The following is a 17,266-nucleotide window of genomic DNA, read 5'->3' on the forward strand; positions in this document are numbered from 1 at the left end:
GAGCCTACTGGAATAGCATTTTAAGCTACCACAAGTTGGTATTAAAACAATTTTACACAACATCTTCTTGATAAAGTTACCTCAGTTGCTTCTTTAAGTTGCTCAACAGACTCATCCAATTTAATCATCTGCATTTCAAAGTCTGTAACACACAGAAAAGGTTGTATTACATAAGTAGCCAATAGATAGTTTATTAAGTAATCAATTTTTCCAGATATTCTAATGTTTAGGTAGCTTTTGAACAGATTAATTAATTTGCGTGTGGTCTTCACTTATTGGGAGTGATTCAAAAGTTTTCTATATTTCTTGGAACGAAAACATTGCATCAACAAGACATAAAGAAGAGTAGAGATTGCAATATAAAAGTAAAAATCAAGATATAGACATTTAACCCCATACTTACGAAAGCGTAAAGCTGCTAGTTGCAGTTTAAAGGAGAGGGGGAAAAAAAGAAAAGAAATAACCAAAAACCGTGGAATTGCTGAACCTGAATATACACAAGGAACAAACTATCACTTATCTACAGGCTATGGTTCCAAAGGTAGAACATCTCCTCTAATTCCTACTCAAACTGGTTATTTCTCTTTTAGATTAATGAACTATTTCTGTCTTCTACCTTTCACATCGCATAACTCACCTTTGTTCTTCTGCATCAGCTCTTCTTCAGTTTTAAGTAGTTTGGTGTTTTTCTCTGGTAGCTCTTCTTTGGTCTCCATCAGTTCAAAGTTAGTTTTCTCCAGCTGCTTTTCAAACCAGCCAATATCTTCCTTCGGGTCCTCCAGGGATACAATGGAACTATGTGCTGCCTCAGCTTGCTCTTTAATATCCATGACATCATAATGCACAGAATCAAGAATGCCCTCAGGATCAACACAGGTGTCAGGCACCATGCTATGTTCTCCACCCTGAAACGTAATTTATCATCAGTTAAAACTGGTGAATAGCTGACTACATAATAGCTGTTATTTCTACAGATAGTCTGGATAGCCACTATGAAGACAGCCATACAAGAAGTTTTTAATTTCAGCTTCAAAACCCACCTCACAAATTCACATACAACATGACAGTGATTCGTATGGGGGGAAGATAAGTGGCATTCTAGTAACAGCTAATATATTTTATAGTATTTGATGTTTGGTCACTACTTAAACCAGTTTTCAAGAAAGTACAAAGGAGTTATTGCAGACTCCAATCCTGCTTTTAACCTCAAGAGTTTCACTAGGCAAACAATGTACAAGAACTGCCACTTCATGCAGCCATAGATTTCTGCTTTTTTTATGTTTTGAGTTTCCAGTTGCATTCAATGCAACTGATCATCATCTTTTCAGTTCTTTGTCTTGCAGCGCCACATCACCCTCATAGGCTGCTCCCTCTACTTTCACACTTAACCTCTTTCAGATAAGGCCACGATCCAAGGGCACACATCCATCAATTGTGCTTCAAACACAAACTCCCAGCACTTCAAAGTTTTCCATCAAGACTGTAGCACTGATCTGACAGCTTAACTTCTTCAGTGTTATATCATAGCACTCACTCCTACCCATTCCGCTTAACCCCCACTTTCCCACTGAAGCATCTGATGGCCATAACACAGCTTTTCAAACTCTTTACTGCTCCACTTCTTTTGTCAACACTTGAACTGGACAATATTCAAAATTACAACAGCAGCAACATATGGGGTAGCTGGATTTGCTTTCCTACATGGGATCATATTTTGAGAAGAGAGAAAAATTAAGTAAATAGCATAAAATCTCCTCCAGATGTAACAAGTTGCTTCTTGTTAGGTTGAATACTTTTTAGGAATGAGATTCTCAGAAGGTGCTTCTGCCCTCACACCCCAAAGAAACACAAAGACCCCAGTAGAGATTTTTAGAAAACACTGTAGGAAAATTAAGCTCAACTAAAACACTAAATTAAAAAACCTGACTGCTGTATGGAGACAAACACCCAGATTCACTACAGATACTACACAAATAGATTCATATTCTTAGAAGAACAGAATTTTTTCTTTAAATGCAAATCATAAGTACTGATCAACAAAACAGACTACAACATACTCACTTTTTGTGCAATAGCTGAGAATCTTAGCACATTGAGTGTTTCTTCATAGGTTGAAGCACACTGGCTGATGTTTGCTAACATGTGTATCTTCCCTTTTCCACTGAAGAATCCCTGAAGAAAGTGTGTTAACTTACTTTCACCACACGGTATGTGCTGCTGCACCCTTTGAAGACAAAAACCACAACAAATCCCATTAGCAGAAGTTAACAGCTTCATTTCAATGTGAGAGCTATCCAAGTGGAAGACAAAACATTAATAACTGCACTAGTCTTTAAATCATTTTGAGTTGTGGGTTGTTTTGAATTTAATCTTTTTGCTAGTTTGCAGTCAGGTTGTATGATTGTTCCAGCTACTATGCAGCCATTATCTTCTTAGACAACCCACGAGAACATTTAAAACAAAAAGTACATTCAACATCCAGCCTAAGATAGGTCATACAGCCTCACGTTAGCTTAAATTCTCTCTCACCTTTCTCTTTCCCTTACCACATCTGGCAAACTGACCTATCTACTTCTAAGAAAACAGTACCCAACAAAATCAGAGATAACCACTCTCTCAGTATATTGTCTCTAGGAAAGGACAATAGTAAATACTTTGGAAATAAAGAAGCATATACTTATCACAACATCTCTGGTGTTTCCTAAACCAAGGTTAAGCCACTGAATCAAACAGCTGGTGATGTACAGAAAATTAGGAGAGAACTCCTAAAGCGTGACTAAACAAACTGTTCTCTAGTGAGGTTACCTACTGGACTCTTTACAGCTACTGAATTCTGCAAACAGAGCTAAAAGCTTCACATAGCTACGCTCCTGTCACAACACACGTGACCCATAAATAGCTTTAGTGCAGGAGTGGTAAATGAGTTCTTATTTTAAAGAAAATTACTATCAAAGTCATCACTACATTTCCCCCATATTGTTAAAATTTCAAGTGATCAGGACCAACAAATAAAACAGATCTGAATAAATCAAAGCACTTTAAGCAGCAGCTAATTTTAAGGAATCCTTCTTCCCTAGAAAGGACAGACAGATAAGAGACTAATCCAGTAGCAAGGCCTATTTTCATCTACTTTTAAGCATAACAGAATTTGAATAGGCTACCAGGCACAGTGTGGCATTTCATGAACACAGAGCTCACCTAATCTTTGGGACAGAAAGACACCTTCAAATGAGAATCAGCAGAGAATTCTGCAATTATATCCAGCTGTGACTGTAAATAAATACTACATTGTTTAAAATACAGAAAGCTCTGTCTGCACTCATTTAGAGCACAACCTCAGACAGAAGTAGCAAGCAGGCTTTCTTCTCTCTGAATTTGGTTAGCTAGATCAGAAAGAATGATGAAGTTGCATCAAGGTTTGGAAAAAAATATATATATATTTATATATGTAATTATATATATCTATATGTATATATGTAATTATATATATCTATATGTATATATGTAATTATATATATCTATATATAATTTTTTTTTTCCAAATTATATATATATATATTCTGACCATGTCTCTTGGCTAGGACAAAGCACAGCAATATCCCTGAGGAAAACTGTTACAGCAGAACTAAATGATAAATGCAACTAACTAACAAAGGAGGAAAAGGTCTAACATTTCACACATTTAAAGTGAAAATAGTGAAAACAAATTTTATAATCTGCCCCAGGACTTGTTTGAGAAGGCAAGGCCAGAAAAAAAACAAACAAAACCACAACGCTAATTTGCTTAAGTCTATGAAAACACATTCAGAAATTTAGAACTGGAATGGTTTTATTTGAAAAAACAAACAAACAAACAAACAAAAAACAACAACAAAAAGAAGGCAAGTTTATAGATCACTTTCTTAGATCATTAAGTCTTCACACATCTGCAGAAGCCTACAGATAGTTTTCACTCATAACATAGTTTCGTACTCTGCATTTTAAACAATAGTTTAAACATTGTACATGATATCTGAAATCTACAACTAGTTTACAGTTTGTACAAGGACTTACTTTGACTGCTGACTGATCTTGAGTGCACTAATACACTTGCTTAGAGTTAGGAGAGATGCATTGATATTTCCACTCTCTTTCAGTCTGTCACCTTCATTGCACGTCTTGGTATTCCTTTCTGAACCAGCAAGATCACACAGTGATAATCTGAAGGCAGATAAGGAAAATTAAGTTTTCTTGCCTTTGAATGTACATTGATTATTTATCATTTCCAACACAACCACTCCTCCTAGAGGAACAATTTCTTGAACCCTTTCATGCTTTTTAATGTTGCTTTCCTAGTGAAGTTGCACACTACTTCCTGCCAAACTCTTTTCCAACACAGCTTCCATTTTTCTGCCATATTCTTCCTTCTGAGGATTTACATTAGTTCAGAAGTTGAGTGAGAAGGATAAAGGAACACTGTGTGGAACAGTGGGCACAAGATATAGAACAGCATTACAACTTGATGGTTTAGTACTGCACAATGACAGGAAATGGGGAACCACCACTCATACAGGAGGCTGTATCAGGGAACCTAGTGTCCGTAGCCTAATATCAATACATCAATACTGAAAGTAACTGACAATTTCATCCTAAAAGAAGAAGGGAACTCGGCTCTGAACTTACTCATTGACTCGTGTCACTCATGGCATTTCAAGGTCTTCGATTCTTAGTACCTTAATTGTAAATATACTGTGGCTAAAAGGAGAAATGAAGCAAGGTCAATAGCCAGAAATACACACATTTTCTAAAATCTATAACATCTGTTCAAAACACTGCTGGATTTATTCCAGATTCAATTAACAATAATTCTACTAGATGCATTAAACCTTTTAAAGACACATTCTTTCTTGGTTTATTTTGCTTTTCTTCCCCCTCATGAACCACCATTACTTACATGGAAGAAGGCTTAGTTGTTTTGTTGAGAGTTTTTGATAAAACACTTAGCTTTTGTATGCACTTATCTGCTTGAAGGACTAATCCTTCTAGTTTAAAGCACTAGAATCACAAACTGTCACAAAACATCACATGGAACACTAGATATCAAGCCTTTTTAAAGCCTCTTCCCCGAAAAAAAGCCATAAACAATATTTTCATTCATCCCTCTTCCCCACACTATGTTACACCCAATGTTAGTGAAAGTTCCCACCTTCAGCTGGAGCAAGTATTTAGCTTTGTGCTTGCAAAACTCTGGTGTTTCTGTCCCAGTTTAAAAAGTCTGAAAGCTTCTTTAGAATCAGAAATCTGAACCCACTGCAAACCTTTCAAAAGAAGGAAAAGTGATTTTTGCAAGCTTCGCTAGCAAAAGAGAAAGTGAACAAGAAATAAGGTATACAAACTAAGAACATTTAGTTAAGACAATAAAATACTTCATTAACTCTGCCTCAAACATACGACAAGCTGATGGCAGATAAGACTAAGATTCTTCCTCCCACAGAAAAGGGCAAGGTATAGTATAGCACAACAGTTTATCCTACCAGTATACTAAAGTATGCTCCATCCAAATTAAGCAAGCAGCCTTAGTACTGAAAGTACAAAAGCTAAGTTCTTAAACTACAGAAGCCCAAAGTTTGTATTCACTGGTGCAGAAGTCAATCTGAGAAGTTTTTTGTTTTAGCTTGTAGTTTTTATTGGGGATGGGTTATCTGGATTTTGTCTGCATTATAACGACTGTATGGCTCTCATTTTCAAGGATGATGAAGGCAGTGGAGTTCACACAGGCTTTATGGGCAAAGTACAGGAATAAGGAGAATACTGTTGAAGATGCAGATACGTACATGTAGCTTGTTGCCTTCAAGCAGACACTTCTAGAGCTACACTGAACACATTTAAGAGTTTTCTATCTCAGAAGAAACATGTTACACTATTCCATGACAAGCTTGGCAGTTTGCAAAGTATTCTAGTTACCTTTTACGTAAGAATATCCCTTGATGTCTTGAGCAAGGCAAAGTGTCCTTTTTTTTCTGTCATTTGATAAAGGAGCCAGTAAATCATAAAAACATTCATTGTAAATCTCAAAAAATGAAACCCAGAGAACTTCACAAAATCATCTATAGATAATCTGCTAAGTTGGTCTGATCCTTCTGAGAGATTTTCTGCACCTGCAAAGTAGAAAATATTACAAGTCAATGTAGAGACAGTAAAACTAGCTGCATTTAAAAATAAGTAATAGTTAAGCTTACAGCTTAAAACTTTTCCCAGAACATAAACACAGAGAATCCCCACATCTCATACAAACACCAAGTATCTGGAAGTCAAGACGCTTGCCCTACACATTTGCAACGACACGCCTGCTATAAAGCTTGCTTTTTCACTTCCAAAACCCAATCTAACATCTATAGTTGGGTTAGAAATATTCAGAACTCTTCAGTCTTTACAATATAGAGAACTGAACTAGTAAGGACACTTCGTTCTGACTTTTTAGGGAAAAAAAAGTATTTAGTGAGTTCTTAAGTGCCCTAAAGGCCTGTCGGAAAACCACTAGGGATCTTATCAGAAATCATACTCTTTTTCTTTGTTTTACTTTCACCTCATAAAACCAGGTTATGATAGATGTCCCAGTAGTGTCCTAGCCATTTTATTCCTTCTGTTTTCTGCCCAGATGTCCTGCCCATTATTCCGTTCTGTTACAAATAAAAGCTAAATAATCCTTTTATTATCAGCATTAGCCAAAAAAGCCAGTCGTTGACCTTACAGAAGCTTTTCTAATTGCTACTGTTTAATATAAAACATACCCTTAGAATCAGCTGGGGATTTGTCATTAGTGCTGTTGTGATGGTCTACCTACGAAAGAAAACAGAGACTTTAGGATTTATTATTGATGTACAGCGCCAATACACCACTGGTTGCTTTTATTTATTTATTTATTTATTTATTTATTTATTTATTTATTTTAAAAGCAGCTGTATTGCTCTACCACAGAACAATACAGAATAGTTCCAAGGTGCCAACACAAAAATCCTGGCTACACATTTTGACTGGTTTCACCTTACTACTCATTTCTGACAATTCCTTTACTATAAGATCTGATGCATTTCAGCTTCCTGATTCAGAAAGAAAAAGAACAAATAGGGAGAGAATCCCCAACAGGAAAAGGAGTTATTTAATAAGATGATTTTCAATAGCCCATTTATAATCTGCATTTTACCCTTCATGAATCTTGGACTCCTGAAATATTTTTCTTATTGGGATTTTCTTAATTCAGGACTTCCATATCCTATGGCTTATTAGGTCAACTCTCAGAAAAGGAAGTTAAGGTAGAATACTTGATCACTTAACGTAGATAAGCAGCTTATTATTTCTTAACTCAGGCTATCAAAGTGTTACACAAATGAAGTTATGACTAAATTTTGTAAATATACTATTTTTAAGTAGTTTGGTCATAGAAAATACAGAATAGCTCCCAACATGTAGATCTCATGATGTTCATAGATGTATACTCAGTTCCCAGGCTTCAGGTTGTGTTGCTTTTTTATAGAGCACAAAAGTAGAAAGAAATTCTCATCTACTGAAGAGGAGGAATCTCACCTACCAGATACAGTATGCTTAGAAGTAAAACTTTTAACATAGAAGTTTTCATCTACATGACACTCACCCAGATCTGGCTTTGTATAGTCAGCAAAGCTTGTACCTACTTAGCTTATAAGGTCAAGTATTTTACCTAGGAACACGGGTCTTGAAACTAGAGGAGGCACCTATATCGCACGATCACATCTTAACTCTCTAATGGAGTAGGATGAGATCAGCATATAGCTGTTCACTGCATTTTCTTTCCACATACTCACTAAACCTAGAACAGTTTTACACATCTTTGGTTCATGTAGAAGACAGGTGTTGTTTTTCCCCGAAATACTTAAATATCATTGGAGCCAGACTTCATACTCAGCTGTGCTCTTGAAATAATTCAGAAGGAATTTTACTGCCACCTGCCTTTCACACTGTGAAGTCCACACTTAACCACCTCATCAGTAAGATCAAGTTAACATACTCCACAACTAAAATACCCCAGTGTGGTGTAGCACACCACTAATAAGATGCTTCATTCTTTTTCAGCAGGAACAGAAAGACAAATAGAAAACTGTGTGTAAATACAGAACCCTCTTTCATTACAGAATGGAAAGGATAACACTGAACTATCACAAGATGCATGTACTCATCATTTCTTTATAAAGTAGTTTCCTACCTCTTTTGTCAGACGAAGCAACGAATTTTTAAGAGCAATTTCTTCTCTCACTTTGTCATCAGTCAGTTTTACGTAATCTCTCCACCGAATAGGTTTCAGATCCATTTTTGTGTATAGCCTTCCTCCAACAGTTTTAAACAACATATCCATCGTCCTTGGCAAAATACCAACATCATCTTCTGTCCCTGTAAGCAATACACAAAAGAAGGGCCAGGTTACTATTGTAAGCAACATATAAACATAAATGAAGACAAAGATAACTGATTCTAATCTCAAAGTATACACAAAGAATTTAGAGGCCAGTTACAGTCTGAAGCAATGTTTGCAGTGTTACTAGACTGTTCCCTGAAAAATACTGGCTTTAAGCAACAGCTCACATCCCATTCCTTAGACATTACAGGGCATCACTTTAAAACAGCCAGAATATTCTGCATAAGCTTAGCCTTAAGAAGAAAAAATAACCCACAGCAAACTCCCACATTTAACAGACATGCAGATTTTCAACTGCTTACCAGGCTCCCTTCCCGCTCTGAAACAACCCTGAAATAACAACCAGAGTGATGTCTCTGCTACAACATTCCGTTCGTCCCACAAACCCTATTTAGAAATATCTACAAGTCTCATAAAAACTGTTAAAGTAACTCAGCTCCTTTCCCATTGCCTTTTCTTGGAGCACACAACTACCTCCACATCTTGCCTACTTCACGCCTTAGTTTTTCCACTGTCACTAAATACCAAGCAAGCTTCAGTGTTTTAAAGTCAGTCATGAACACAAGAGAGGACAATACGCAGAAGAATTTCTATAGTGCTGTATGGAAGGTGCATAGAAAGATAATTTTTGAACATACTACCCTGTTGATTCTTAATATTTAAGTCCTAAAAAGGTATTACTATGGAAAAGTCTTCAGCTCCACGCATATAAAACTATTGGAAATACATAGTAACAGAACACTAAATAACAGAAATAAGGGGAATTTGTTTCCTGTGAACCCAATCGTTTCATTTGTTATGACAATATTAAACATAAAAAACAACTGCTCCCAGCCAGAAAGGAGATTGATGTATTATTTCTGTACTACTAAAGCTCAGGGAACACAATCTTCTATGCTGCTGTTATTACTAAAATCAGAAATTTGAAAAAAGATTGAAATACCTTGATCAAATGTTTCAGAATGTTTAATTTCTGCCTACAATAAATCAAACAAACTCAGACATACTTTGCCTTCAAATAAAGAACAGCATTTAAGATGCACGCATTTATAGTAGGAACAAAAACCAAAGTTATTGTAGTGTATGCTGTCTTACACACTTGTAAATTTAGTAATATTTGTTATGGAAGAAGACGACTTTTCAAGGCTACTAGTATTCAAAAGAAGGCAACGTACAAGGCCTGTTGAGTAACTAGGTAAGAAGTCATAACATCTCTCTCTTCTAGAAGTAGTTCTCACTTTAAGAAATTAATTCAAGGAAAAAGCATTTCTGCTCATACCTTGGAATGTGTAAGTTTTCCCAGCATTTGTAACGCCATATGTAAAAACAAGGCAATTACATCCTTCTAAGAACTCTTTCACTGGTTGCTTCACAGTACCTTCAAAGAATTCTTCTTGAGTTGCTTCAGGTCCAAACACCTGAATGTTACCAAGAAGCTGGTTAATCTCTTTATTTTGTTTAAGCAATATTTAGGTACTTGTAAGGAGTCAGATACACGTTGATAATTCTAAAGACAGTTAAGAAAAACTCGTTTGCTTTATATGAAGTAACAGAAGACAAGCAACTTTTTCCACAAATAACTTAAAATCATTTAAAGACAATTAATTTACCCGTGAAAAGGTGAACTTCTGTGTTGTCTGTCCTAAAGTTTTACCGCTCATTCTTCCCAATGAGCTCTTAGGGGACTTCAGTATAATGCTTGTTGAGTCCTCAAGTGAAACACATCCCTATTACAAGGAAGCACAAGTAATGCAGGCATGAAAAAAGTTTTAAAAGGTCATCTTACAGGAAAGAAAACATATATACTTTAAGGGTTGTTTTTTTGTTTATGATTAAATAAATGCCTTACCTGCGATCCATTTGCTCTCTCCCATGCCGTAAAGGGTTTAATACGCAGGCAAACTTGTATGCGTCCCCTAGGCTCCAAACTAGACCTCTAAAATTAAAGAGCTGGAAGTTAGAAATCTGACTAGATCCTCTGTTTGATGATTAGCACATTAAAGCAGCATTATTTTCATCATCCTATTGTAACAGACTCATTTGTTAACACAGGAAGTAATAATATTTTACTGTTTTCACAAGTGCTTTGGACCCTGCTAAACTTCTTTGTCAGAGCCTAGAATTTCAGAACAAGTACTACTGCAACACACTCCTGTACTGCATTCAGGCCAACTATAAACAAAAGTACTCCATTATTGTGCTTCTGAGATAATGTTAGCTTCATCCACTGATACCGGTGCTCCTCATAAGGTATCAAAGCAACACCACACATCTTGGTCTAGTCTATGCACAGCCTAAAAGCATAGTGAAGATGATTTTCATCTCCTCTGTAAGATTCTAATGCTTCTTATAAAGAAAAGCATTAAGTTGTTTTTTTTTTTGGAGAAACAAGCTGCCTTTGTGGTCCTGAGGGCCCCTTTTTGTCACCGGTTGGGCATAGCAAGAGAGCTTTTCTTGTACAAATCTATGCCCTGTGTACCTTTCTCGATCCCAAAACCTAGAGTTGCGGTGCAGACACTGGATGCTGACCAGAGCAGTAAAGGAACAGAAGAGGGGAAAAGCAGATACAGGTAAGACACCTAAAAGAAAGAAAAAGAGCAGAAGAGAAGGAAGGATACGGTTAAGAACAAAGGACAGAAGATGGAAAGTGCTATAGAGGACTGGACTGGACATGAGCAGATCAGAGCTACACCAAGGTGTGGCTTCTCCCTGTGTCCCTGTCCACCACTGGCAACATCCCCCAATGACAGGGATGCTGCTGCCCCAGCAGCTGATGGGGTTGTGGTCTGGGGTTATGCTCTATGCAGAGCCTCCACAACCTACAACAGACATCCAGTTCCCTGCCACTTTTTTTTTTCAGGTGTCTGCACACAAGGAACAGGTGTTCCCCATGCCCTGCATGCTGGTAATTAGTGTGGGCAATTACTGTGTGGGAATTGGGGGAGGGAAATTCAGGGGTGGGATAGTGAGGAGGAATTGGAGGGGGCTGGGAAATTGTTTGGGTGGGACTGTAGAGATCAGGCATGACTGTTAGGATGGGGGATATTTGGTTGGAAATACTGTCATTTCTATTACTCATTGCTTTGTATGATAAGTTATTAAATGCTTTGTGTTCCCTCTGCTACATCTCTGCTTGCAGTCATTTGTGCAGTGACAAAGGTCCTCAGCTCTACATGCCCACCTCCAGGGTAGGATGGAGCACCACAGATGGCAGTGTTCCACAGCTGCCACCAGCAGCCCCAGCTCATCCCTCCACACCTGAGGTGTGAGTGGCTGTGAGAGGAATGTCTCTGTGGAAGTGCAGCTCATTCCTCCCCTCTGATGGGGGCAGAAGGCATCTGCATTTCCCTCATGGCTCTTATTTCCTGTGTTACTGTGGGAAATGAGCTGAGCCACTGTGCCTCCCTACTACGGCAAGCTCTGCAGCTCTGCCACTGTCTTTATACTCAGCTGTTCCTGTGTGTAATGCTCCACACTTGGACCCTGCAGAGCCCAGAGGCCTCCTTGGCTGCTGTTACTCACCTGGACATTGAGGGGGCTGTGTCTCCAGTCTGTACCTGCTTCCAGGTGTCACTTGCAAGACACTGCGAGTCCACCTGGTTGGAACTGCAGTCAACAAACACAAATGTGAAAGAAATAAGAAAGGATTCTTTCATTTCACAGGCTTTCATCTCCATTGAAAGATGTTCTGCTGTGCAGCACAGCTGGGAGCATTTCATATGTGCAAAAAAGGGGGATAGGCCCTGGCTGTGCCGGGCCCCCTTCCGGCCCAGGCCCCAAAGCAGCCCCGACTGTGCTGGGTTCCCCTCTCACCTGGGCCCTGCAGTGGCCTCAGCTGTGCCTGGTCCCCCTCTGCTCTGGGCCCTGAGCTGGCCCCAGCTGTGCCTGGTCCTCCTCCATCCTGGGCCCCAAGGCCCTGCCTCTGCCTGCTCCCCCTCTGCTCTGGGCCCTGAGCTGGCCCTAACTGTGCCAGGCCCCCCTCTGGCACAGGCCCTGCCTCAAGCCCCGCCCCCTGTGGGCAGCAGTGCTAGTGCCTGTTGGTTTTGCTCTCTTCCCTCTTCTTTCCCTGTTCTCTTCACAAATGCATTCAGATCCCCCAGGATGACGTGCACTGACACTGCTGCCTTCTTCCTGCACAAACTTTCTGGGCAGCTCAGCTTTTTCTACAGAGCAGCGTGCCTTTGGAAGTGCTTGGAGGATGTAAACTAACAGCAAGAGAACACTGAGCTCTTCTGGGTCTTTCTAGGCATGGCAAAGAGACAGGAGAGAGTGCTCAGCCTTGAGTGGTTGCTTGTATGCAGAAATCACAGTTGTCAACATCTGTGCTGTTTTGCTGTAGGCAGTAGTGTGTGACAAGAAGCCTACAATTATCAATTTAGCGAACGTAATTAATTGTAACAGTTCCCCTTTCTTCTTCCCTCGACACTTGGGTTATGGAGTTCTCCTATGCTATGTGCTGGTGTAATACCTCTGAGCCACAGCACTGTTGCGTTTAGCAAAGCTCATGGCAACAGGCTTTGGCCAACCTCAGAGCTACGTAGATGATGAGAAGATATCCGATGATAGGAGAGAAAATGAACAAGCTCCAAGGTAAGTGTTGTTTTTTCCTTCTAGTCAGCACGCCATCGCTAAATCTTCCATGCTATGACTTTTATCGTGACAGTGATGATCCCTTAACCTCACACCTTTAGCACAGCACTTTATGTGGAGATTCCCACCAGTGACAAAGTATTAGTGCCGCTTTTCTGCCTGTTTCTTTTTTGTCTGTATTTTCCAGAATGTGGGTATTTCTTTCATTGCCCACAAACACTGCCCAGTGCAGGAGGAGGCAGGGACAAGAGTCAGGAGCAAGGGCAGAATAGTTTCTCTGTTAGTGAATGGAATGCCAGTGTTTTCTGCATATGGACTTGCCATAGTGCTTCTTACAAGGCCTAACAGTGGGATGAAATGTGCCCTGAAGCAGGTGTGCTTGCAGGAAGGCAAAAGAGAATTGCAAATATTGCTAAGGGGGGCCAGTAAGATGATCAGAGGGCTGGAGCACCTTTCCTATGAGGACAGGTTGAGGGAACTGGGCTTGTGCTTGGAGAAGAGAAGGTTCCAGGGAAACCTCACTGTTGGCTTCTAGTATTTGAAAGGAGCATATAAACAGGCAGGGGAATGGCTGTTTACAAGGGTGGACAGTGATAGGACAAGGGGAATGGTTTTAAAGTGATACGGGGAAGTTTAGGTTGGATATTAGGTTGATGTTTTTCACACAGAGGGTGGTGACACACTGGAACAGGTTGCCTAGGGAGGTTGTGGATGCTCCATCCCTGGAGGCATTTCAGGCCAGGCTGGATGTGGCTCTGGGCAGCCCGGTCTGCTGGTTGGAGACCCTGCACACTGTGGTCCTTTTCAACCCAGGCTATTCTATGAGTCTATGGCTGTTTTTAACACCAAAATGCAACTTGGCTTGTAATTGTTTCTAAAATGATCTGGTTCGTCCTGTTTTGAATGTGATATTTCTACAGCAGAAGGATGCAGAAGTGAAAAGGCTCGAAACGCTACTGAAGGAAATTGCCGAATGTCAGGACAACCTCGAGGAAGCAAATGAATCCATAAGAAAACCATCGAGATGAATTATTTCCTATGGCGAGACCGCGGGGGGGCAACGAGGCGGCCGCCACCCACCCCCCATCTCCGTCCCCTTCATCCAACACGAAGGGGGTGATGGCGGCGGGGGGCCGAGCCCCTTCCCACACCAACTGGCTTTCGGGTCCCACCCCCAGCGTTTCCCACATGGTGTCAAACATGCGGCGTCACCTGGAGGCATCCCAAGGGGGGAGGGTCGCAATTGAGCTGCTATGGGTAAAGGAAGGGGGGGCAAAGAGGAGTCGGAGACACCCGCATCGCCCGGGGCCTTAGGAGCTGAATACGGCATTGACCGGGAGGAGTGGGGGGGGGGGGGGGCGGGGAAAGCGGGAGGGGCGCAGGGTGAGCCTTAATTCTGCTCCCCCCGACTCCAACCGCACCGATCAGCCCTGAGCCCCCCCCCCACCTGCAGCAGCAGCGCCAGGATGTGGAGGCGATGAGGGGGGGTCGCGTCGTCGGGCTCCAAACGGATGCAAAGCTGTAACCCCCCTCCGGGGCTCCCCATCGTGCCAAAGCCCTCCCGTAACCCCCCCAGGCTCCGGGCAGCCAAACGCCGCAGGTAGCGGCTGCACGCTTTGGGCCGGGGGGGGCCGGGCGTCCGAGCCAATACTCTCAGGTATCCCCGCAGCCCCCCTTCGTTTTGGGTGTGGGGGGGGGGCGCCCACGGGGGTACACGAGCAGCAGCAGCAGCAGCTCCACCTGTAGGGGGGGGACACACAGCCCTCCGTGGAGACACAGCTGACACGTCCCCACCCCTCTGAGGACACACACCCCCCTCCCCGGGATCGCCTTCCTCCGGCTCTGTAGGCCATAGGAACCAAAGCGAGGGCGGAACGCCAGTGAAGCGGATCGCGTTTCCCAGGGGACTCATTTCCGCAGAGCACGCGTTCCCTCCGGGGGAGCGGGTTACGGCACGGACCCATTGGGGATAATGGGGGGAAGGGGGAGTGGAGACCGGAGAGGCCTGACCTGGTTGCGTGGGGCGGAGGGGGGGGAACGGCAGAGGGAGCGGAAGAGGTTTGTGGGCTGAGGGCCGCCAACAGCCGCCCCCAAGGCCCCAGCATGGTTTAAGGGGGTATTTGGGGGCTAAGGGGTGGATTTGGGGTCCATAGGGTGGGTTTTGGGTGTATTTGGGGGCTGAGGGGTGGATTTGGGGTCCATAGGGTGGGTTTGGGGGGTATCTGGGGGTTATGGGGTGGCCTTTGGGGGTTTTAAGGTGGGCTTGGGGGGGTGTTTGGGGGCTGTGGGGTGGGATTAGGTTGCAGTGGGGTGGGTTTGGGGTCTATAGGGTGGGTTGGGGGAGGTATTTGGAGTCAGTGGGGGCACTCTAAGACCCCAGTTTAATGCGGGGGGCGGGGGGGTCTCTTTGGAACCAAATTGGGTTGAAGGGGAAGGGGCGTGGGGGGCAATCTTTATGCCTACGGCTCCCCCTAGTGGTCACCCACAGCCACGACAGGGGAACTTTGTGTCCTTCCGTGCAGGGGGGCAGAGCTTAGGGGCGGGCCCATATGAGTGTATATGGCCCGGCCCCCTCCCATCATCAGCGCTTCCTGACCCGGGGCTGCGCCGCACCCAACGCTGCGTTCCGGGTTTCTATATAAAGGGTGTGTGTGTGTGTGTTATTAATGAGTATGTATTGAAGGGGGGGGGGGGGGCTTTATTTTGGGGGGTTCGCTTTATTTTGGAGGGTTGGTAAGGGAGGAGAGGGCAGTGAGCGGCGTGACGCAGTGCAACAGCAATCCTTGCTGCTCTCTCTGCTTGTTTGCTCACAGGCACGTTTTCATGCTGCATGAAGGCTTTCTAAAGCTGTTAGCAGGGTCACTTGGGATAGGAGGAGGGGAAACAGTTTCAGACAGAAAGAGGGAAGATTGGCTTTGGATGGGAGGAAGAAGGATTTGACTGGAGGGTGGTGAGGCACTGGGATGTCTTGCCCAGAGAGGTGGTGGGTGCCCAGACAGGCTTTCAAGGCCTGGCTGGACCAGGCTCAGAGCAACCTCATCTGGAGGTAGTTGTCCCTGTTCCCTGCAGGGCGGTGGGACCGGGTGCCCTTTTGGGGTTCCTTCCTGCTCCAATCGTTCCATGATTCTCTCATACAAAGGCGGCCACCGCATCCCAGACGGCAACTCGCTCTGGAGATTAAAATAAAAGCAGGTCACACTCTGCATCTGCTGCTTCCTGGCACCCCTCCCACTGCTGGGCAGGATGGAGGTGGCAGATGGAAAGTGCCATTTCCATCCCAAGACTGGCTGCAGCACCGCTCCCTTGGTGGCTGTGGGCACGTGTACCTTCAGTGTCACTGCATGTCTGTCCAGAGGCAGTTCCCACCCTGGGGCCGTTCTTGCTCATCCTGGGTTGCTCCTTGTTGGTGCCAGCCATGCTGGAGCTCATCCTTCAGATGCGTCTGCTCTGTACCAGATGCTCCTTCAGGATGCAGGACCTTCATCTGTGCTCTGCCTTCAACCCCCCTCCTGGGTGGCCGTGACTCCAACCCCAATGGCTTCTTTATAGGTCAACGTGGGATCCCAGACTCCAACCCCAATGGCTTCCAAGGCCAACATGGGCTCCCATCATGGGCTGGTGAGACACGGCAACAGCTGAACGCAGAGCTCACGAGGTACGAAGGGGAACTGAAGGCTGTGATGAAGAAGCTGAAGGAGGAATATGGCGACGTCGTGACCTTAAAGGGCCGAAGCTATGAGGAAAAGATGAGGAGGAACCGGGGGGAGATGCTCTACAGGCTGCAGCAGGGCAGGAGAGCTGCCGCCATGGGGGGCATCAAGCAGCCAAAGGTGGGAAGGTGCTGAGGTGGAGTTTGGAAGCCCCACGGCTTAATTTGGGGTCTGGTTTTGGGTTCATTTTGCATCGTTTTGGGCCTGTTTATTTAGGGTTTGGATTTTGGGTTCATTTTTAGGCCCACAATGTGTCAGTTCTGTGCGTCGAGGCTGAAGGGGGAAGTCGGGGGTTGGGGATGGGATGGAGGGGTTAATTGGTTCCTATAAATGGAAGGGAAGGATTTGGGGCCATCAATGAAGGGGTTTGTTGGTTCCTATAAATGGAAGGGATGGATTTGGGGTGGTGGATGAAGGTTCATTGGTGATGGGTTTGGGGTCATGGGTGGAGGTACATTGGAGATGGATTTGGGGCTGTGGATGAAGGGGTTCATTGGTTCCTCTAAATGGAGGGATGAATTTGGGGCTGTGAATAAAG

At 43.2% G+C, this 17,266-nt stretch overlaps 1 protein-coding gene and 1 pseudogene across 2 annotated transcripts; one reads left to right on the forward strand and one right to left on the reverse strand.

Annotated features, from left to right (window-relative positions):
- Nucleotides 1-1,316: 1,316 nt before the first annotated feature.
- On the reverse strand, nt 1,317-10,700 carry LOC146758044 (kinesin-like protein KIF20B; annotated as a pseudogene).
- A 1,253-nt stretch (nt 10,701-11,953) lies between these two features.
- Nucleotides 11,954-16,994, forward strand: LOC146758045 (coiled-coil domain-containing protein 87-like). Of its 2 annotated transcripts, none has more exons than XR_014935239.1 (2): nt 11,954-13,018; nt 13,939-14,101. XR_014935239.1 is itself a non-coding variant. In XM_085518296.1 (2 exons), the coding sequence occupies exons 1-2, from the start codon at nt 12,970-12,972 to the stop codon at nt 16,861-16,863; spliced, it is 345 nt and encodes a 114-aa protein (XP_085374422.1). In that variant the 5' UTR covers nt 11,954-12,969; the 3' UTR covers nt 16,864-16,994. The 2 variants fall into 2 exon arrangements, 1 of the variants encoding a protein (XP_085374422.1); XM_085518296.1 differs by lacking the exon at nt 13,939-14,101 and adding an exon at nt 16,568-16,994.
- The last annotated feature ends 272 nt before the right edge of the window (nt 16,995-17,266 follow it).

Source organism: Coturnix japonica, chromosome 17, assembly GCF_054131305.1.
Source record: "Coturnix japonica strain WE chromosome 17, WE-NBRP24, whole genome shotgun sequence".
In the NCBI taxonomy this organism is placed as follows: Eukaryota; Metazoa; Chordata; class Aves; order Galliformes; family Phasianidae; genus Coturnix; species Coturnix japonica.

Coding starts and splice junctions, on each gene's coding strand:
- LOC146758045 (XM_085518296.1), top strand. CDS start 12,970: ATGATGAGAAGATATCCGATGATAGGAGAGAAAATGAACAAGCTCCAA. Junction 13,019..16,567: donor GAAAATGAACAAGCTCCAAG/GTAAGTGTTGTT, acceptor GCTTCTTTATAG/GTCAACGTGGGATCCCAGAC.